Consider the following 20005-nt stretch of genomic DNA (forward strand, 5'->3'; position numbering starts at 1 on the left):
AACTCTTTTTGCAACAGTTTTTTCAATAACGCTAACAACCTACGTTAAAATACGCGCAAATACGTTTTGTGTTCGTTGAAATGAAATTTTGGAAGTGACAAAAAGACTCAACACCTACGAAGGAAAACATGTGGATCGTCAAGGAAGCAAAAAATATTTATGGCGCTACAACTGGACACCGGTGTCGCCAAAGAGAAGTAATTTTTGACAGACAGCTGATGTGCAGAATGAAAGACTTTTGTTTTGTGTCAAGAGTGGCGAGTGGCTATTTTTTTCTGTATTGTAGAGGTAAAACCGTTTCTCTTTTCGGCGAGTAGTAACTTCAATTGTTGGTTAAAATATTAATGGGACCGTGTATTGGAAAGCGCTTGTCTTGTTTGAAGTGACAGACAAAAAAACCTTTGAGAAATGTAAACTAGTAAATTAACAAATCAATGATAGCTTGATTCTATTGTGCCATTATAAAAACAAATATTTACTACTAAATTATCATAAAAAATATTTGGACTTAATACTTGACCTTATGGCAGGTTTATTAATCTTCTGTGAATAATCACAATTTACAACGCTCGCATTTTTGTGGGTACATGGTACGCCCACCTGTTTAACAAAATTTTAAATCCAATTACATGGTTTGCAAGTGCCTTAGTTTATTTGTTGCTTGTGACAATATTATACTTCTTGTTTAACAAGATTTTAACTTTGTGATAGTTTTGAAGGGATTGTTAAAGAACATTAAAGATACCAGGAAGCGCACATAACTTTAACAGTAGCATTAAATTAGTGAGTGGAACATGGGTATTATTCAATAGATTTTAATCGATTTGTTCCCCTATGGACAATATTATTGTTCGACAAAAAAATGTTTTCTGCTTGTGCTGGGTTATTTGGGCAGCTGTTTTGTGTTTGGTTTAATTTTTTCTTGTATTGCATGTTTAAAAATTAAGCATATATCTGTAATTGACATTTCAAAACACATAGCTGGATGAATGCTTTTGTTTGTGGGTTTGTTTTAAAGAGCACATTATTTCGCTCATTACAGACGATTCCATGTTACACTGCATAACGAAAAATATAGACTGATTTAGGTGTACTGAAAGCTTTAGTTTAGTATGTAGCGTTTGTAAACCTACTGACATTTTCAGGATACTTCACACACGGATATATAAGTTACTGTTGTTACTAAGTCAAGCTTTAATTTTAAATGTGAAATGGTGACATTAAATTCCTTCAGCTGATTATTGTTATCTACCACTATGATGACCACTGGGGCATCAAATGAATCTTCACAGGCTCAGAGAGCCCCACCTCGAAGTGGAAGAAACTTTATGCATAATTTTAGAGGGTAAACACTATTGTAAATATTTGTACACTTTGATGTTGGTTATTAATGAGACATGGAGTCTGTTTTACTAAACAATAATTTGGATATCAATGTGTAGTCGCAGTCCTTGCCAAAACCTGATTTAAAATCCCAAATGCTTGCATTTTTGTTCATAGTTTGAGAGCAAATTTTCTCATGTATATTTTATATTCTTATATTTAGACTTGGTGCCCTGAATGATGTCACACCCCACCATCAGCGTGTTGTTATTGACAAGAAATATATCGATAAAACTTCAAAACTGATGGATAAAGTGAGTTGCATTATCATTTTTCTTGGCTTACATTGCATATATTTTGCATACACTGCGTTTAATAATACACTAGCTACTAGGTTTTGTGTTTGAATGAAAATAAGTTGTCTATATTTGAATAAAATTTGGTTCAAAAATTGAATATCAATTTGTGGTGAACATTTACCACTATGGAAAAATTGAAAACTTTAACTTTTTATCAAAATTCAGGGATTTGCAGTCACCAAAATTTGTTTTAGCTCTTACTACACTACTGTCAAAAAATCATTTTTCTTTGCCAATAAAAGTTTCGTAAAATCCAGTTCATAAAAATCTGATAATGCTTTTTCATATGTAGGTTGCAAAATTCTGCCATCAGTCTAAGATGAACTTGAAGAACAGCCCACCATACATTCTTGACATATTGCCTGATACCTACAATCACCTCCGTCTAATCATGTCACGGTAAGCACAACAATGCTAAACTAAAATAGTTTCATTAATTTTCTTTCCTGTTGCTACTTTGTAAGTTATTTACCATCTGAGTTTTAATTTTAGATATGAAGACCGATTGCAGGTCCTAAATGATTGTGAGTATTTTCGCATCTTTTTGGATAATTTGACAAAGAAATGCAAAGAGGTTTGTAATGTTTTTATTCCGTTAATTTACTGATATATATAAAAATACTCTTTAAATGTTTTGTAATTTTTTATGTCATACAAAATATTATTCAATATTTCCTGTAACTTTTCATTTATATATTTGTTTTCATTCATTAGTGCTAAATAATAAAAAAACATGTATATAATAAGTCAACTGACTTGTGGCTATTACACTTTAGGCAATAAAGTTATTCAAGGAAGGCAGAGAACGGATGTTTGACGAAACTTCGCAACAGAGGAGAAGTTTAACCAAAAAATCCCTAATGTTTAGTCACATGTTGGCTGAACTGAAGGCTGAATTCCCTGATGGTCGATTCATTGGTGATGAGTATAGAATTACAAAATCCGAAGCTGCACAATTTTGGCGATCAACTTTTGGCACAAGGCAAGTTTTAATCATTAGCTACAAGTTGATACAATAGTATTGATTACCATAAATTCTGCTGCTAAGTCACTATTCATGTGTGTAATATTAGATTCTTGATTAAGCAATTTTATGCAGGTCCATTGTACCATGGAAGACGTTTTGTCAAGAGCTAAATAAAGTACACACGATCTCTTCAAGCCCGGAGTGCACTGCGCTCCAATCAACTATAGACCTTGTCTGCAATGACTATGTATCAAATTTTGAATTTGATGTCTTTACACGACTTTTTCAGGTAACTCATATTTATAAGGCTAGGTGTGGTGCAGGCTGGGACACCAAAACCATGACAATATGTAGAGTTTTTAGCCTCAAAGAGTTTTCTGTGTTTAGTCTGAATTGGTGGTATGGCACAAGAACAGATTTGACCAAGGTGGTTGCAAAATGCTACATACATATTGAACAAGCGTGTTATTAGTGTACTGCATGTATAGTTGCCCAGTCTCAAGAGTGCTATGTGTGTCTGTGGTCTGTCCAAAAGTTTGTGTGGGCTAATTTTACTAAAATAGGAACAATAAGCTAAATTTAACATGTGTCTTGTTGGTAAATGGTAGTTTGCTAATCATTTATGAATTGTTTCTGCTTTTGGTTTGATTTTGTTTGACCAGAGCCTATTTGTGTAAAAAACATAATTTTGCTTATGGTAATAATAGTTTTACCAAAGTATTTGGTAATAGAGTGCCTAATGCTTTCTGTTAATTTGTTGCTTGAACCTTAATATAAAGAAAAATGACAAACAATGTCTCTAAAGAGTTCCCTGTCACAGTTAGTTCAAACTCATGACTCTGCTTTCACACAGTAACTGCTTCCGTGTTATAAGATACTAGTCTGTCTTGGGACCCATTTGCACTTTGCTGTAGTGGGTGAATCATAACATGACGCAGATCATAAACGTTATTTCATGTGATAGCTGCAAAGACATTGGCCATTTTTTCCTTGTTACACCTATACTTAGCCATCAAGGAAGCAAACTATGTGATTCTACTGTATGGTGTTTGCTTGACTTCCTGTTCATAAATGGAATAATTACTCTCAAGAAATAATGGATGTCCCTTTCAGTTTCATGTAATACAGCCATAAACAAATTTTGCTAGTTGGTGCTATAATTTTGTAGGTTGTAGTCAGTTAACAGTGCTCAGACATGTATTTTTTTGCACTGTACTAAATATACATTATTACATACTATTGTGTATTTACCAAACATCTTTTTTAGCCCTGGTCTACTTTACTAAAGAACTGGAATGTATTGGCAGTCACACACCCAGGGTATATGGCCTTTCTCACCTACGACGAAGTAAAAGCTCGCCTTCAAAAATACTTGAATAAGCCAGGAAGGTATGTTTTGGTTCGATCACAGTGAAAGTTAATCCAGGAACATAAATATTTTATGATAATCCAAATTTTGTAACCTGGTTTACAAGGGTTTTTTATGTTTGGTTATGTTTCATTGAAGTTTAGTAGCTGTGTTTTTGTTGAAGGCATAATAACTGGTTTTGCTTTGTAGCTATATTTTCCGCTTGAGCTGTACAAGACTGGGACAGTGGGCTGTGGGTTACGTGACGGTGGATGGGCAAATCCTTCAAACAATCCCCCAAAACAAATCGCTTTGTCAGGCTCTTATTGAAGGATGCAAAGAAGGATTGTGAGTAGTTGTACATTTTCTTGAAGATCTATTAATGACTCTACATTTTAAACCTCTATAAAGCTTTGTTTTCATTCTCTAATGTTTTGAAAAATACTCCATTGATGTGTCAGATATGAATAACCACTTTTTACCGTAAGTGAGTTATTTTGGGTCTGATTTTGTGAAAAAACTACTGCTTGTGTTGGTACCTGTGGTTTAAATCTTAATTGCAACTACTTTCACTTTTAAAAAGCTTTGCTGGGTTGACAATCACTTGCAAAGAAAAACTTGCAAATCTTCTACTTTGTACTTTGTTTGAACTAAATTGGTCGGTTAGATATGATAGATTTCTGAGTTACGCCATTTTTTGTTTTTTCTGTACTGTAGTGCATAATTTCAGTTCATAATAATCACTGCTGTTCACAGCCAGTTTTTGAGTGGACTTGCGGTAGAAATACTATATGATTTTATTTTTTTACTTTGAACACATGGAATATACATTTAGTACTTAGTTAGGTTTTCAACCCGTGTTGTGCGCTTTGCACAAAGAAAAAGCGTACCCAGGGAAAATAGTGTAGTAAGGTTGTGAGGATGTCAGCAACAGTTATCTTAGTTTAAACTGAGAGTTTACCTTAGGGATATCCTAGAATATCAAGAAATGTTTACAGGATGCAAAAGTGGCAATTTATTAAATGGGGTTGGCATGGCTTAACAAATCTTCATGTAGTTTTATCAGTGCAATCAAAATTTCAATTATTGCCCCAACCTTGCTTTAAATTGGTTCTGAATATTTCAGTTATGGGCAAAGTAGTCAGGCTATCAAGTTTAGAATGTAAAATAAAAATGTATAAAGTCATATATTACATTCAGTATTGTATTTGTAGTTTGGCTGATGATATGTAAATGTTTAACTTGAGGTCTTTGTATTTTTAATCACATGACGACAGCTGTATCACTTGTATACTGCTGTATGCTGATTAAGTAGATTAGCAAATGGTGTTGAGTAGAAACTGTTGTATCCTTTTTAATCACCGAGTCATATTCATTTTCTCATATTTAAAGGATATCATGCAATAAAAAATAGGAAATGCAGAATTAGATTGTACATCCTTTTAAATACAAACTGGTTTAAACAATACAAAATCAGCCTAAAAATGTTTAACAAACATGCTAAAACTTTACTATTTTAAATCTGTTAGATTTAGAAGAATGTGCCTGAACAACTTGTTGGCTACCACCTAAAAATTTGAATTGTAGGTCTGATGCATGCACTTAGTTCTGCTGATGTTGAATAGAGTTGTGGATTTTTTTACATGCTAATTGAAGCGCTGAGTAGGAATTGTGGTCATTGTGATAATTAACAAGGCCCTTTTAGTTTGCAAGACTGGCTGTTCATTGTGACTTATTAGTCCAACCTTTGATGCATAGAACTGCAGCTTGTTCTGCAAACATGTGAAACATTAAATCGAAAAAATTGGTTTTTGGATAGTATGCCCTGTAAAAAATGTCAAAACATTTTGCTGCTTTGAGGCAGGGGTGTGTAACGTGCGACTCAGGGCCAATTGCGACCCATTGAACTAAGATTGTATGGCCCACGGTTTAAATTTAAAATGAATGCTCACTAAACTATTAAATACATCCATTATCAACTTTTGTCATATGAAGGTGTGGCCTGCAGTCTAATTATGTTAATTGTATTAGTCCAATCTATGAAGGCAGCACACCCCTGCTTTAGGCATTTTTATGTACATTTTTATTTTTAAACTTACTGTACCACCTACCAAGTCATTGTTGGTGTTAGATGTATTGTCTTTTCAAACTTTGAAAAAATGAGACTTATTTACTATCTGCAGTTATTTATTTCCTGATGGTCGTTCATCGAACCATGACTTAACAACTTTGCTTGAGCAATCTGATGAGGAGGAAGAACACATCCATGTCAGTCAAGAACAATATGAACTCTACTGTGAAATGGGCTCCACCTTTCAACTGTGCAAGATATGTGCTGAAAATAACAAGAACGTTAAAATTGAACCATGTGGTCACCTTATATGCAGATCATGCTTGGAATCTTGGCAGGTGTGAAAATGCTTTTTTAGTTTCTTTTGTTATTAATGCCACAAAACATTTAAATAGAAAATAACAAAAACTGAGACAACCTTTCGTGTTTTTTTTGTAAAATGAAAAATCAAGAGGTTTAAGATTTGTGCATATAATGCAATCATCAAACTCCTTTTCCATGTCCTGCTGATTTTTTACTCAGTTGTATTATTTGATGTGCTCTTGCCCAAAACTGTAGCTAAAGTAAATGTGGTGTTTTATACTGATTAAAAAAAATGCAAACCATGTTTCACTCACTAACAAAGCAACTATGAGTCACTGCCTCTAAATGCACAGAAACAGAAAATGAATTAATGCAGCTTGTTTGGCAATGGGCAACATAAAAACTTTTATACAGGTTAAACTTTGCTTAAACATTGCTTTCATACTTTGTAATATTTGTACAACAAAGAAAAACACTGGTCAAAACATACATCAGAAGTTCGATTGATAAAGTTTTTGTTGCATTCACCTCTACTATTAATTTGCATATATATCTATAAAAAATGCACAAAAACGCTGGTATTTGAATTGCTGTTAAACAGCACATTAAAAATACAATAATACATGTCTGTAAAAACTGGCAGTTTTGCTAGTAAATCATTTCAAATCTGATTTGATGTTTTTGCTTTCAGTTCTCAGTAACACAAATTGAAGTGCACACAAATTTTCAGTTTTTATTTTGTACAGCTTTTGTTATAAGCTTTATGCTTATTAATATCAACCCCAGTGCCAGTACATCAGTGTGTTAAATGTATCTGAAAATGAACTGATACATTAGGTTACATGCATGCTATACAAGTGGTAACAATATGATTTGACTTCAGGACATGGACCATTCACCAGTTCCCACTTGTCCATGGTGTCGATGTGAAATTAAGGACACAGAATCAGTGGTTATTGAACCATTTCAAAAAGAAAATATAGAATCAAGCAATAATGCTGAAGCCAACAGCAATGGCACCAAGTATGAGTACTTGTGAGCTGTCAAAACAGTTTGTACTTGTTATGCTTTATGCTAGTTATCCAAACACTGCACAGTAGCAAGGTGTAATTTTAAACCAGTCAAAACATTTCACTACATATTTACTTAATTGAGCAATACAATATATGTTACTAATTGAGTGCACCTCTGTTTCAATCAATTGTGTGTTTAATAGCCACTTTGATAACGTGAGTTTGATATGCTTTTTGGGTCATAACAACAATGTATTTATTGTGGGGTTTTGTCCCACTACAAGCTTCTTGTACAATGTAATTGTTTTGGTAATGAAACTGCAAACAATAGTTGCAATAGCATAGGACTAGATGATAATGATTGGGATCAACTTTTTAAATCCATTTTTGCAGCACTGTTGTCTGCCACATTGAATTGACCGAATCCTAGATGACAAATGTCATTTGAAAAGGAAACACTGATGCTCTTTAGTTTAATACATATTAAATTCTTGTTTTGTCTGGGCATATTTTTCTTGTGCTTCAGTCCTTGGTATATTACACATCATAACTTTGCAAAAAATGGGTAAAACTGATAGCTGCTACTTGTTGTTAGGTTATAACTAATAGCATAAAAGAAACAGCTTTGTTGGAACAGTGGAGAATTTTCATTTGTTTAAATTTTGATAACTCAGGCCGAACCACACTGATGGTACTGGAAGTTATAAAGATGACTTTAAAGATGAAGATGATGATGATGAAGAAGATTTATTCGGAGAAGTGGGAGTTGCAGTTTCTGGGGTAAGTTGCAAATCCTGTGAAATTCCATTGTAACTGGAAACTTCGTATGGTGCTAAAACCAACAAAGATTGTTTTGGGGGTTTGTGATGCCCATATTTTGCCTCATTGAAAGAAATTTTTCTTTTTGGTGAAACTAAAGTGCTGATGTTTAAAGCAAATGCAAATAATTTACATGAAGTATTTTTTTTGAAGTGATTAAACCAGAGTTGCAAGCTGGCTTGAACTTTGAGTCCTAACCCAGCCCTCCCAAAATCGTTTTTGAGAAACCCTTTAAGGACCAAAAGTTTGATTAACAGGCCTATACATGAAAGCCGAAACATTACAATATATAATAAAGAAGGCATACACAATGGCTTAAACAAGACACTTTAGCATTGTTGGCATAAGTTTAGCCCAGCAACCATGCTGGGTAATTTTAATTCAAAAAATTAAAGACATAGAACGTAAAGTTAAACCCGAATCAGGCCCGTTTGTTAAAAAACTCTAACTCGACCCGAAAAAAATCATGGCTTGACTTACAGCTCTTGGTTGAACTTAATTCTCAGCCGTACGTATGCACACCAATCTTTTCATTAAACACAGGCTCGAACCAACACCTTACACGCGTCGCCACCATCTCATCACAAACGTTTAGTTCAACCATCACCCAATATGCCCCGTCGAATACCTCCTCAACCGGTCGGATCTCAATCTCCAGTTCTCGGCCTCAATCATGTCACGCCAGTTTCCGCGCCAGAGGTAAGAAGCATGGCGTCAGTTGCATTGAAACGTTACCGTATCTGTTTCGGTTTCGCGCTGATTGATGTTTGCTTTGTCTGCGATTTTCATGGATTTTTATGTTTTGGGTTCTTAAAAGTGTGTAAAAGTGCTACGTCACGTAACACACTTGGAATAGCGCTTTCAAGTTCCAGCCTAACTTTTGTAGTTATAAGACAACTGAAAAAGGGCCTAACTATTTACTATGATTATGTATTATTTCCAAATTATTCTTGCCCGTGTTTTTAAGGAAATTGAGTTTCCTTTCATATGTTTAAAAGGCATTATTCATGTGTTGAGAGTGATTGACTATGAACATTTCCAGAAAAGTATGATAATTGGCACTCAATTTACCTTGACAAATAGTGTTTTTTGTTATCTACCAGATAATCTAATACTGTTCGAAACTAGTCACACATTATGCTGTCCTATCTTTTCTTCATACCATCCTTATGGTTTATGTAATTCGTTTGATGAATAATTGATCGTGACCTCGGGGTTAACGCCGCGACCGATTTTTGTGTTCCACAGACCGATTGCGGGCCTACGGTTCCACCACGGCCTACGTCACAGTCTCCGAACTCGGCGGAACGAAGCAGGTAGGTTGGTGTGATATAATCGCGCCCGGTGACGCATTTAGGAGAAATGTGTTGATTATTGTGGTAATTTCCCCCGCGTGGTTTACAGTTACAGCGGAATAGTTGTGTTTTCTGTTTGTAAGGAATATGTTTGTTGTTGTATGATTTCTTGTTGTCGGTGTTACTCTAATTACGGTAAAAGTAAACAGTTTAGAACAAATATTTTTTTACCACATAAATTAATGATTAATAAAGATTTGACAGTAAATTCAAAGAACGTTGTATTTCTTCCCCCTTACCAGCGTTGAGTCACTTTCTGTATGTTTTACAATTGTTTAAACCAATGCTTGTCAACCTTTTTTGAAACGGTACACCCTTTTAACGTTCCAAATTTGTACACCCCAGTGAAAAACTTATTGAACCCTGTCACACTGAATCTGTGGTCCTAACAGAAATTATGACCAGCACAATACCAACAATCCATAATCCATAATTCACTTTCCAGTGAAATATTAAATTATGACGTCACAAAATAGAGTTTTGCAACTTAAAATCTACGTTCACTTGAGATGCATGTTGGGCCATAAATTGTACACTCTAGTCAGTTTGTTCTAAAACTGGAACCTGCCTATTGTGATACCTGGTCATAGCTATAATATATTTTGTATCTGGTACACCCCAGTACACCCCATCAAAGTGGTACACCCTTTAAAAATTATGGTACACCCTGGGGTGTACGATACACCCGGTTGAAAAGCACTGGTTTAAACTATTAAAAAAATAGTTTCACTCCAGTATAGCATAACATGTCTAGTTTGCGTTTTGCTCTGTAATAAGTGTACTATTTCATTTTTTACTTCCTGATTATAAGACATTTTTATACTTCTATACTTTTGGAATTAAAATCTCTTAGATTTTAAATCTTGTTTAAAACGGAAGGAAGTAGAATGATATATTAAATATAATGAACAGATTGACTACGTACATTTGGAAAATCCCACTAGGTTACAGTTTCTTAATTACACAATAAGACACAAAAACACAAGGGCAACAAATAACAAACACCGTAATTCGATCTCTTTTATTGTCTTTGACATATAAGTTCCTCGATGATTGACTATTACGTCACATTTCTGTTCATAATACAACATTTAAAAAAGTTAAAAATGTATTACAGACGTCGTTGTTTCGGCACGATTGTGAAATAAGGATATTACACCATGTTTAGCTATGCACGTGTGCCAATTGTAATTAGATTCATCCTTTCCCCGTACGCCACCGGTCGTGCTCGGAATGACGTGATCTAAACTTACTGAATGTTTTCCAGGAGCCTAGAAAGAAATCACGCTTTCGGCATATCTTCCGACGATAGCCTGATATCACATACAAAGGTATTGGTTTGTTTATCGATTTAGAGTAGACAAACTGCGCAATTTATAGTAATGTGTAATATGCCTGAACAATGGCAAGTTTATGGACATCATAATGAACTAAAAAATAAAGCCCTGCAGGTTAATAACAGAAAGACAACGTTGCTAGCTTCAGGTTTGACCAATGACTTTGTATTTTGGCATGTGCTCCCAGGTTCAGGCATAGGATTTTTTAACAAACGGACTTGATTCGGACTTGACTTCACATTCTCTGTCCGTAATTTAAAAAAATATTACCTAACTAAGTAGCTAGCTGCTGGACTTAATCACTGCCAAACCGCCCTAAAACGGCCTGTTTAAGCCATTGTCTATTATAGTCCATTGTCTGTCGTTGTTGTAGGCCTGTTAATCCAACTTTCGGGTCAAAACAGGCTTCTCAAAAACGATTCGATCTTGAATTTCGGGCCCGCTTACAACTATGTCATAACTTTTATTAGCTTATTTTATCCAACTGGTTATAATATACAAAAAAAACAAAAAAACAAGCCACACTGGTTTTTATTGCACGTGTGATCTTATATCTGTCAAAAAAACGATATGTTACCTGTGAATTAATAGCAGGGACTCACAATTGGCGACTTCCAATCCAAACCCTCACTACGAGGAGGAAAACAAAGGCCGATTTCGAGTATATTGGATCACTCAAGTTGTAAGTCAACCACAAACTTTACTTGTTTTTCAAGCATTCAAAACGCCAAATTCAAAATTTCATTGCAGTGCGAGACCTGAGGATGCCCATGCAGGCTTTGGCCAACAGACAGAACTCCAATTCAACGGTGGGTTGTGATTAGTGTAGTGTGGTTTTGCTATCCTCTAAATTTGTGGTGTGTGGGCGGTAAGTCTGCGGTGATTCATTCATGGCATGGTTAAATTTACTTCCTGGCCTTTGCTGCTGCCTGTTTTTCCTTGTTTCCCTGCCCTATCCCGTTAAACAATTGAATTATAGGCGTCAATATCTAGTCCTTCCTTTATGAAAATTATGCTGGAAAGTAACACACATTAACCTTGGCTGTATTTAATAAAATAAAATTTTTATTTTTGGCCGACAATTCTACACTTTCTACGATTAACACTTATGTGGGTAACCTAAACCTGTTTGCAGACAAATGTTTTAAATCAGAACTTACAGGTTTTTTGAATAGTTTATGTGCAAGGGTTGCAGTAAGGTTTTAATATGTCTGGACAAAAACAAAAACATGCATGAAAGTCCTGGTCAATGATTCGCGCAGCATGTTTCGTCATTCACTACACACCAAACCAAACGTAGAGTTGCACAGGCCGCGAAGCTATCCATTACAGGAAGTTACTTCTCCTCGGCAAGCTATTCCCCATTTAATTATTCATCCATATTAAATTCCCAAGCGAGCCGCTGCGCAGACTTACAACACTAAAAATCAATTTACCATGTCCTACCCCGATTTAGAACTCAGATAGTGGGGAGCCGGTGCCGCCGTTTTCAACCGACGTTTACGATTTTGCCGATGAAATGCCAACCCGCGGCCCACCATTAATACCAAGACCCACATGCATTTTGCCGACCCCGTCCACGACAGCTGCTTCTAGTTCTTCTGTCGCTGCTTCTGTGCCAACCAGAGTACAAGCTCACACCGACCAGAGCCGACATCGTGTGCCCAGCGACTATGACTGGATTATGCCTAGGTATTGAATCTCTTTGATTTTTTTACGTTGCAATGACCTAAAGTTTTTATAGGTTCGTGTTTATTCATTGTTCCATGTCTTGCTAAAATACTATAAATAGTATATTTTTTTAACTACAAAACAGTATATTTTTGTTGAACTACAGCTATTTGCTATTGCGGATAAAATCTTTTTATTGTAATTTAACGTTTATACCGTTTGTGCTAAATGTTTGTTTCGTTCTTATAAACAAATCTATAGATGTCCGTGTGTAGCAACAAAAACTCCCACAAAGAGTTAACAAAGTCAACGTTTTACCACGTTTAAGTGCGGAAAGGTGTTGAAAGCGTGTTTGTATCCTAGCAATATCATGCGATATTTTCCATACAGCTCTACTCCACAAACCGCAAAGGGAGATGTACCTGCCCCAGCTATACCTCCCCGTCCTCTTTCCTCTAGCTCCGGCAATGCTCCACCACCTGCAGCCACAACAACATCGAAAACGCGTAACCAGCACGGTTTACCGCGCGCTACGTCATCCGACTCGGCGTCATCATCATCATCTTCTTCCGGTCCGTCACTTCCGCCGCGATCCAAAGGTATGGAGTCATCCGTCGATAATCTCTCTTCTGCTGCTCCTCCGCGTCCTCCGAAAAGCGGAAACAGCGCTCCTCCTATTCCCTCCCGAAGTGCAAACCCCAAAGTTTCCCGGCAGGTTCCGCCCGCATCGTCGATCTCCCCAGCACAGACTTCCAACATGGACGAAGACATTGCGCGCCTTATGGAGCTTGGCTACTCATTCGAAGACGTTAACCGAGCGCTGGCCATTGCCAAGAACAACTCCTCGATTGCCGCTCAGATTTTACGCAATTTTGTTCCCACCTTTACTTAACCACCTTTGTCGCCTGTAGTTGTTCCGGTTTCTATGTTTAGCTGTTAAAGTGCGGTATTCGTGCGCGGGCGTTGCTTTTTCCATACTGTAGGTACCGATTGCTACCATTCTGCACCGCTGTTTCTTAATTCCAGCGGCATAGGTCGCATTACATGCACTATCCACTTTGACGCTACTCAGGACCTACTCGTTTTGCAAATGTGGGGAAGAATAACTGAGCAGCCGATTTGTAGTTGACTTTAGCGGGCAATCGATCCGGCCTGGTATCGCACTAGCCTTTATTTTTTCATTAGGATTATTATGTGAAGCAGTCATTATTCAATCATGTGTATCACCTTTGACTTTTTTACTGACGCCTTTAGCGCCCAAATAATCATTTTGGCGTATGCGATCATGTTTTCACGAAATTGCTCTCACTAGGTTGTTTGTTTATGACCCACTGATCTTCTCGTTTCGCTGTGTTCGTGTAAGTTTTGTGGTAAACCGTCATTTATCACAGGAGAAGCGAATCGCAATAGGTTTGTTTTGTTTTGATAGGGCCTTTCAATCGCATAGCGCAAATCATAATTGCCCGCGTCCACTAAAACTCGTCACAGCGATTTTACATCGTCCTTACTGCTCCCGTTTCTCCCAAGTTTCGCAACGCAAAAATCGCGAACCGTTTCGTTGGGGCTTACACTTTTCGTTTCGTGTATTTGTTATTCAGAATTTCCTGCATATACTATGTTCTTTCACGATGTCCAGGACGCTTGGCTTGAACTGTTGAGCAAGCTGAATTCTTCAAACGGCAGTGTGTTCCAGCAAGATTGGAGGCCTCAGTTTGTGCCATTTCATATTACATGGTTTTTCATCTGGCGTCAAGCAAAAACTAAGCTTGTTTTACGAAGTGCCGGTACTGTCCTGTCGCCCCAGGTAGCATTTTTCTTTTTCCTCTTTTCGAGTCTTATTCTGAGTTTCTTTTTTTACTTTATGTGTGCAATACCAGGGGCTTGACGCAAAAACTCGGGATACTCATCGCTCCGTCTTGTAAAATTTTCCTAAACGTGAGGAATAGCTGTACTTCATTCGATTTATGTGAAGAAATAAGTGTAGATAAGTTGTTGTTGTTCTTTAATACTTTTCAGACACAACACTTTTAACTAGTGTTTGCATCTTGTCTCTAATAACAAATTTTTTTAAACCTCCACATATGATCCAAAACCCACCATTTTACAAACCTGACCATGGAACCTGTTTCTATTTTTTAATTAGAAATGCGATTTATACTTATCATGTTTTGCCCGAAAAAAATCATGTTTGACGATGTTGTGCTTGTTGCAATTGAATGCCTGCTTTTGGCACCGACACATTCCCTGGGCCTTTAGTAATTGCGTTTTTGTTCCAGTCTCTTCAGTATGCCGTCCATTGGAAATGGTGCCTTGCCACCATCATTATTTTTTTGTAAATGATGTAATTTAGTTATTGCGTGTGTGTGCGTTTTTTGCGACTGCTCTTGATCATCTTTTCTCCCACTTCGATACGACATTACAAAATACCCAGTAGTATCTTCCTGGAGCTGTTAGCGACCAAAGCTGTGGTAGTGCCATTGGCGTATATAGCCAGGAATGCCGAAGGGACCACTACCCCGCACCACAAATCAGTGTTTGAAGGGTTAAAAGTAGACTAATGTAACCTACTTCCAATATTGCTTTCGTTGGAGCGTCAACTGGCAATCTACAGAGATACAAATTTGGATGACAAGTCACTTTTCTGTGATTTTGAGTCCTAAGTAAAAAAACAAACAATATCCCTTGCGATATCTATACCCAAAGTTTTATGCGGCATAGCTTAACCGCAACGCGGGTGACAGAAGATATGGCGATTAAACCAAGGTATGAGTGTGGGCCAAATAGCTTCAAAAAATCTAAATAATTTTGTTAGAAACGAACGCAGACATGATTTCATTGTAAAAAAGTGTTTCTATTTCCAGTTGAATAAACGTTACGAAACAAACTAGTAAAGCAGCGAATTAGCCCACCTAAAAAAGTTCGGGCCGAAGCCGAATGTTCGGCCATGACGCCGAATGATTTCAGCCGAATCGAAATTTTCTTTCTGGTTGAGGTTTGTGCCGTTGTCGCTAAAGATCTGGTCTGGCCGTCTCGACGACCGATAAAACGTCGGAGAGCTCCGATAAAGGAGTCCGTAGACAGTGAATGTGCTATCTCAATGTACGCGGCCCTGGTGGAAAAACAGGTAAAGATGCACCCGTACCTCTTTACCTCACTTCGTCCTTGCTTCAAGGAAATGCCCAAAGTAGTCGACACCGACCACTGAGAACGGCGGCTTATTGGTCTGCAGTCTCGCAGCAGGAAGGTCTGCCAACATCTGTTTGCCCAGGAAGCCATTTCTTCGTCGAACCGCTACCCCTCCTTTGATGATCCAGTAGCGTTGCCTGAGAGACGACCACGTGTGTCCCATTCCAGAATAGCCAACCTCGTCATGCTGCTGCATAATCACCAGGTCTGTAAATCGATGGTCGTATGGAAGAATCATCGGATGCTTCACATCAAACTCGACAAATGCGCGCTCGAGCCTTCCACCAACTCTCATAACTCCATCGACAAGAATTGGGTTGAGCTTTCCAAGAGCCCTCTTTTTCTTTGATAAACGAATTGCTTCGCCTTGGGCCTTCAACATCGCGGCGATAACGTCAGGAAAACTTCGTTTTCGTACATACTACTAACGATCTCAATATATAACCTATTGCTGCCAGACATAGTATCAAGTTTAAAGAGCTCTTCTGGCAAACGTGATTCTATTAAAGATTAGAGGGCTAATCATTTGTTATCGCGCGGTGTTTTCGTTGCGTTGTGACGTGCTTGCGTTCCATTCTTTTTTTCCTTGTTTATCGTGCACTGCATGTACTAGTCGCATTCAGTGTTATTTACCCTGATGAAGACGACCTGTATCGAAACGTCGGAATAAAATCACATTTGCCAGAAGAGCTCTTTAAACTTAACGATCTCAAGCTCGGCAGCCTTGAGTTCAATAACGGTCAGTTGCCCAGTAGGTACTTTGTATTTGGCAGAAAACCTCCTTGACATCAACATCGACTTGAATCTGAACAACCAGCTTACAGCCCTTTTCAGTCGATTGAGTGATGAGTATCTGGCAATGAGTCGATCCGTAGCGGACTCGCTGGCGACCAGACAAACAGTTTGAGTTTCTTTCTTGGCCAGAAGAAACTCAAATGGCAATGTCGACAAGTCTGGACAGGAGGGCCATGCATCTTCTTGCTCCCAAATAAACTGTGTCCAGTAAGCCATCGGCTTGACCTAAGGAATATATTCACACTGAGTCCACGAGACGCCTCGTCCGCTGGATTTACCTTGGTGCTGACGTGTCTCCATTGACTAGGTCGGGAAGCATCCTCGATTTTTGCCAAGCGATTTGCAACAAACACTGGAAAGCGCTTATTGCAGTTTCGAATACTTTGGAGAACCGCAGTCGAATCCGTCCAGAACACGGTTGGCATTCGTCCAGTTGCAGTTCCTTTCTCATAAGTCGATCCAACTTGGCTGCAACAACGGCCGCCGTCAGTTCCAGGCGGGGAATCGAACATGTCTTCAGGGGGGCAAAGCGTGCTTTGCCTATTACAAACGAGCAGTGAATGCGTCCTCGCTCGTCTACCAGATAGGTCACCGCACCGTAAGCTGTAGATGACGCATCTGCAAAAAGGTGCAATTCCGTTTTTCGCACCTTACCAAAATCGTGGGGCTTCACACATCTTGGCAGAACGACGTCTCCTAACCGCGGTAGTTGCTGCAACCATTTTGCCCACGTTTCGGAGTCTTCATCGGAAAGCACGTCGTCCCATCCCAGCTGCTTTCTGCAGAGGTCTCTTTGCATCGTCTTGGCCACCACGATCACAGGCGCTGCAAAGCCAAGAGGATCGTATAAGGAACTTACCACCGACAGGATTGACCTTCTGGTGTAGGCTGTAGGCTGCTTTACATCGACATTGAAACCGAACTCGTCCGACGAAACGTTCCATCGAACGCCAAGGACCCTTTCGCACGAGGAACCATCAACGTCCAGCTCCTTCACCGATTTAGCCCGTTCCTCTTCATCAATAGACGCGAGAACTCGCTCGCTGTTGCTAAGCCACTTGGTTAGCCGAAATCCCTTCTTCTTAAGAAGTGCACGGATACCTTTGACCAACTGAACTGATTCTCCTTCAGTCGACACGGATTTTAAACAGTCGTCAACGTATAAATTCTTTTCTACAGTCTCGACGACATCATTAGGAAATCCTCTTCGCAAATCATCAGCGGCTTGTTTAAGACAAAAACTCGCACAGGAAGGTGAGGAAGTTGCTCCAAACAAATAAACAAGCATCCTGTGCGCGGTGGGCTTCTTCGACACATCGCCATCAGGCCACCACAAGAACCGAAGTGCATCACAATCTGTCGGCATCACACGGATCTGATGAAACATGGCCTCCACGTCGGCCACAAGAGCTACCTTTTCCATCCGAAACCTTAAAAGAACTCCTTAAGGAATTGGTCAGATCCGGACCCTGCAGTAAAGCATCATCCAACGACTGGTCGCGGTATTTGACGGCACAGTCAAAATAAACCCGCACTTTACCGGGCTTATGTGGATTTGTAACAGGCTGATGCGGCAGGTTCCATACTACCTGGAACTTCTTCGGCATGGCCTTTAGCTATATAACCTGTACCGTCTTTGTATACGGATCACGTAGCACGGCGTCGCGTCTTAGGCGACGTTCCAAAGAACACAAACGGTTTAGCGCCATGTCCCGGTTGCACCGAAGCGGTTGTGCGTTCGGGCGCCATGACAACCGCAACTCATAATGACCTTGCTTGAATTGTACACTTGTTTTCATTTTATCTAAGACGTACCGGTCTTCATGCGACATAGGCATCGCGTCGGCGTTAGTGTTAACTTCTCGTGCAGCGAATCATCGGCAGCATGAGTAAAGTTGACGGAAAACAAATTGGTTGACTTCTTAGAGACAGGTCCTGCCAATGCCCATCCAAGTGGAACTCTAAATGCAACAGGTTGCTTCGGTTTTCCCTTTCGTACCTCTTGCACGAGAAAGGCCTCTGGAACGTTCAGCCCGATGAGCAGCAAAGCTTCACTGCAATCTACCAGTGGGAATGACAAGTATCTGATATGTGGCAGCGCATCCAATTCCGCGTTTCTCGGAAACTTGTTGGTGGTAATAGGCAGACAATCAACAACGAACACCTCAGGAAGTTCCACAGTTGTGGAGCCATCGAGCGAAGCAACAGATAAATTTACTCTTTTGCCCTCGCGCTTGCGACCGTCCCCGTTGACCGTTTTGAGCGTCACGTTGCTAGGTTCACCTCGCAGTCCCAGCTTGTCCGTCAGTTTCTTGTCGCTCAAAGTAATGCCCGAGCCAGTATCTAAAAGAGCGTACGTAGCCCTACCGTTAGCACGGACTTTGACCGCAACCATCATCAAGTTGACGCGCTGTCTACCAGAGGAAGCATGACAGTCCTTTCCAGTCGCCGACACAACCGAACAAACTGTCCGTTCCGGCGCAGGTCCTTTGACAGAAGAGAAGGTGTGATGGGCTTCATTACAGTCCCTCACGTTACACGCTTTGGGGCTGTTGCACTTAGTGGCAAAGTGCCCAAATCTGAAACAGTTATCACAGAGTCTGCGGCGCCGGGTGACGCGCAGACGGTCACGATAAGATCGGGATTTAAAATCCTCGCACTCAGCAAGCCCGTGGTTTCCCCAACAGCACTGGCACAACGGGGTAGTGGATGGTCCAGCACGAGCCTTAGACCTAGATTCTTGTTCGCTTACAACGACATGACTGGAAGCCTTTACGTGACTACTTTTACCTTTCGCCTTCTTAACTTCGTTGCGATGCTCATCAAGCATGCGGCTGAACAACGAATTTGCAATCCGATCATTAGTTTCCACGAAATCTACAAGATGCTCAAACAAAGGTTCACGGCCAGTATCCCTGAGTATTTTCTCAACACGCCTTTTCCCAGCCTCTTGCATCTTGAACGGTAGACGATTCACAACAGCAATCAACGTAGGGTAATTATTCATCTCGGAATGCTCGTCAATGTCTGAAAGTGTAAGTAAACAATCGCGCAGCGACTGCGCAAACTCGCTTAAACCAGCAGCATCGTTCGGTCGCAATTCTGGACCATTGACAACACACCTTATACATGCATGATTATATGTGATTTGCCAAAGTGGTCGTACAGTAACTGTCTCGCTTGTTGGTACCCGTTTTCCTTTAGTCTAAAGCAGTGTTCAATCAATTTACGGGCTTTGCCATCACAATGCTGCGCCAAATATGACAATTTGGCACCGTCGTCATCGACCTTGTCGTCGATACGAGAATCGAAATTGCGAACAAACTTCCAATAGTCCATTGGATTGCCGTCAAAAACGAGAACTTTAGGCTTTGGTCTGTTTATGTGCTTTACAAGTGATGCAATCTCATTGTCATGCACGCCAGTTGGCTTGGCTGAATCATATGTACAAATATTAT

General features: G+C 39.2%; 3 protein-coding genes across 4 annotated transcripts; 1 reads left to right on the forward strand and 2 right to left on the reverse strand.

The window, feature by feature from the left end:
• Positions 1-1119: 1119 nt before the first annotated feature.
• On the forward strand, positions 1120-14999 carry LOC145214553 (uncharacterized). Of its 2 annotated transcripts, none has more exons than XM_080083106.1 (18): positions 1120-1345; positions 1547-1637; positions 1975-2081; positions 2175-2256; positions 2459-2664; positions 2782-2938; positions 3917-4038; positions 4208-4345; positions 6181-6406; positions 7255-7394; positions 8059-8164; positions 8747-8902; positions 9452-9519; positions 10826-10889; positions 11490-11577; positions 11646-11704; positions 12352-12587; positions 12957-14999. In XM_080083106.1, exons 1-18 carry the CDS (start codon positions 1257-1259, stop codon positions 13456-13458), a joined length of 2637 nt encoding a protein of 878 aa, XP_079939232.1. In that variant the 5' UTR covers positions 1120-1256; the 3' UTR covers positions 13459-14999. The 2 variants fall into 2 exon arrangements, with proteins under 2 accessions (XP_079939232.1, XP_079939230.1); XM_080083104.1 differs by having other exon boundaries at positions 1121-1345; positions 11487-11577.
• LOC145214555 (uncharacterized) lies at positions 14398-17970 on the reverse strand. The gene is made up of 2 exons (XM_080083108.1): positions 15476-17970; positions 14398-15171 (listed from the first exon to the last, which is right to left on the reverse strand). The coding sequence occupies exon 1, from the start codon at positions 17968-17970 to the stop codon at positions 16822-16824; it is 1149 nt and encodes a 382-aa protein (XP_079939234.1). The 3' UTR covers positions 14398-15171; positions 15476-16821.
• LOC145213143 (uncharacterized) lies at positions 15718-16134 on the reverse strand. The gene has a single exon (XM_080081377.1). The coding sequence runs from the start codon at positions 16132-16134 to the stop codon at positions 15718-15720; it is 417 nt and encodes a 138-aa protein (XP_079937503.1).
• Positions 17971-20005: the final 2035 nt, after the last annotated feature.

The sequence above is a fragment of the Phallusia mammillata genome, chromosome 2, assembly GCF_965637545.1.
Source record: "Phallusia mammillata chromosome 2, kaPhaMamm4.hap1.1, whole genome shotgun sequence".
NCBI lineage: Eukaryota > Metazoa > Chordata > Ascidiacea > Phlebobranchia > Ascidiidae > Phallusia > Phallusia mammillata.

Bases quoted from the DNA above. Each gene is read 5' to 3' on its own strand.
- LOC145214553 (XM_080083104.1), top strand. From the start codon at position 1,257: ATGATGACCACTGGGGCATCAAATGAATCTTCACAGGCTCAGAGAGCC. The intron at 2,665-2,781 runs GCAAGTTTTAAT...AATTTTATGCAG, and splicing joins CGATCAACTTTTGGCACAAG to GTCCATTGTACCATGGAAGA. The intron at 8,903-9,451 runs GTAAGAAGCATG...TGTGTTCCACAG, and splicing joins CGCCAGTTTCCGCGCCAGAG to ACCGATTGCGGGCCTACGGT.
- LOC145213143 (XM_080081377.1), bottom strand. From the start codon at position 16,134: ATGTTGAAGGCCCAAGGCGAAGCAATTCGTTTATCAAAGAAAAAGAGG.
- LOC145214555 (XM_080083108.1), bottom strand. From the start codon at position 17,970: ATGGAAAAGGTAGCTCTTGTGGCCGACGTGGAGGCCATGTTTCATCAG.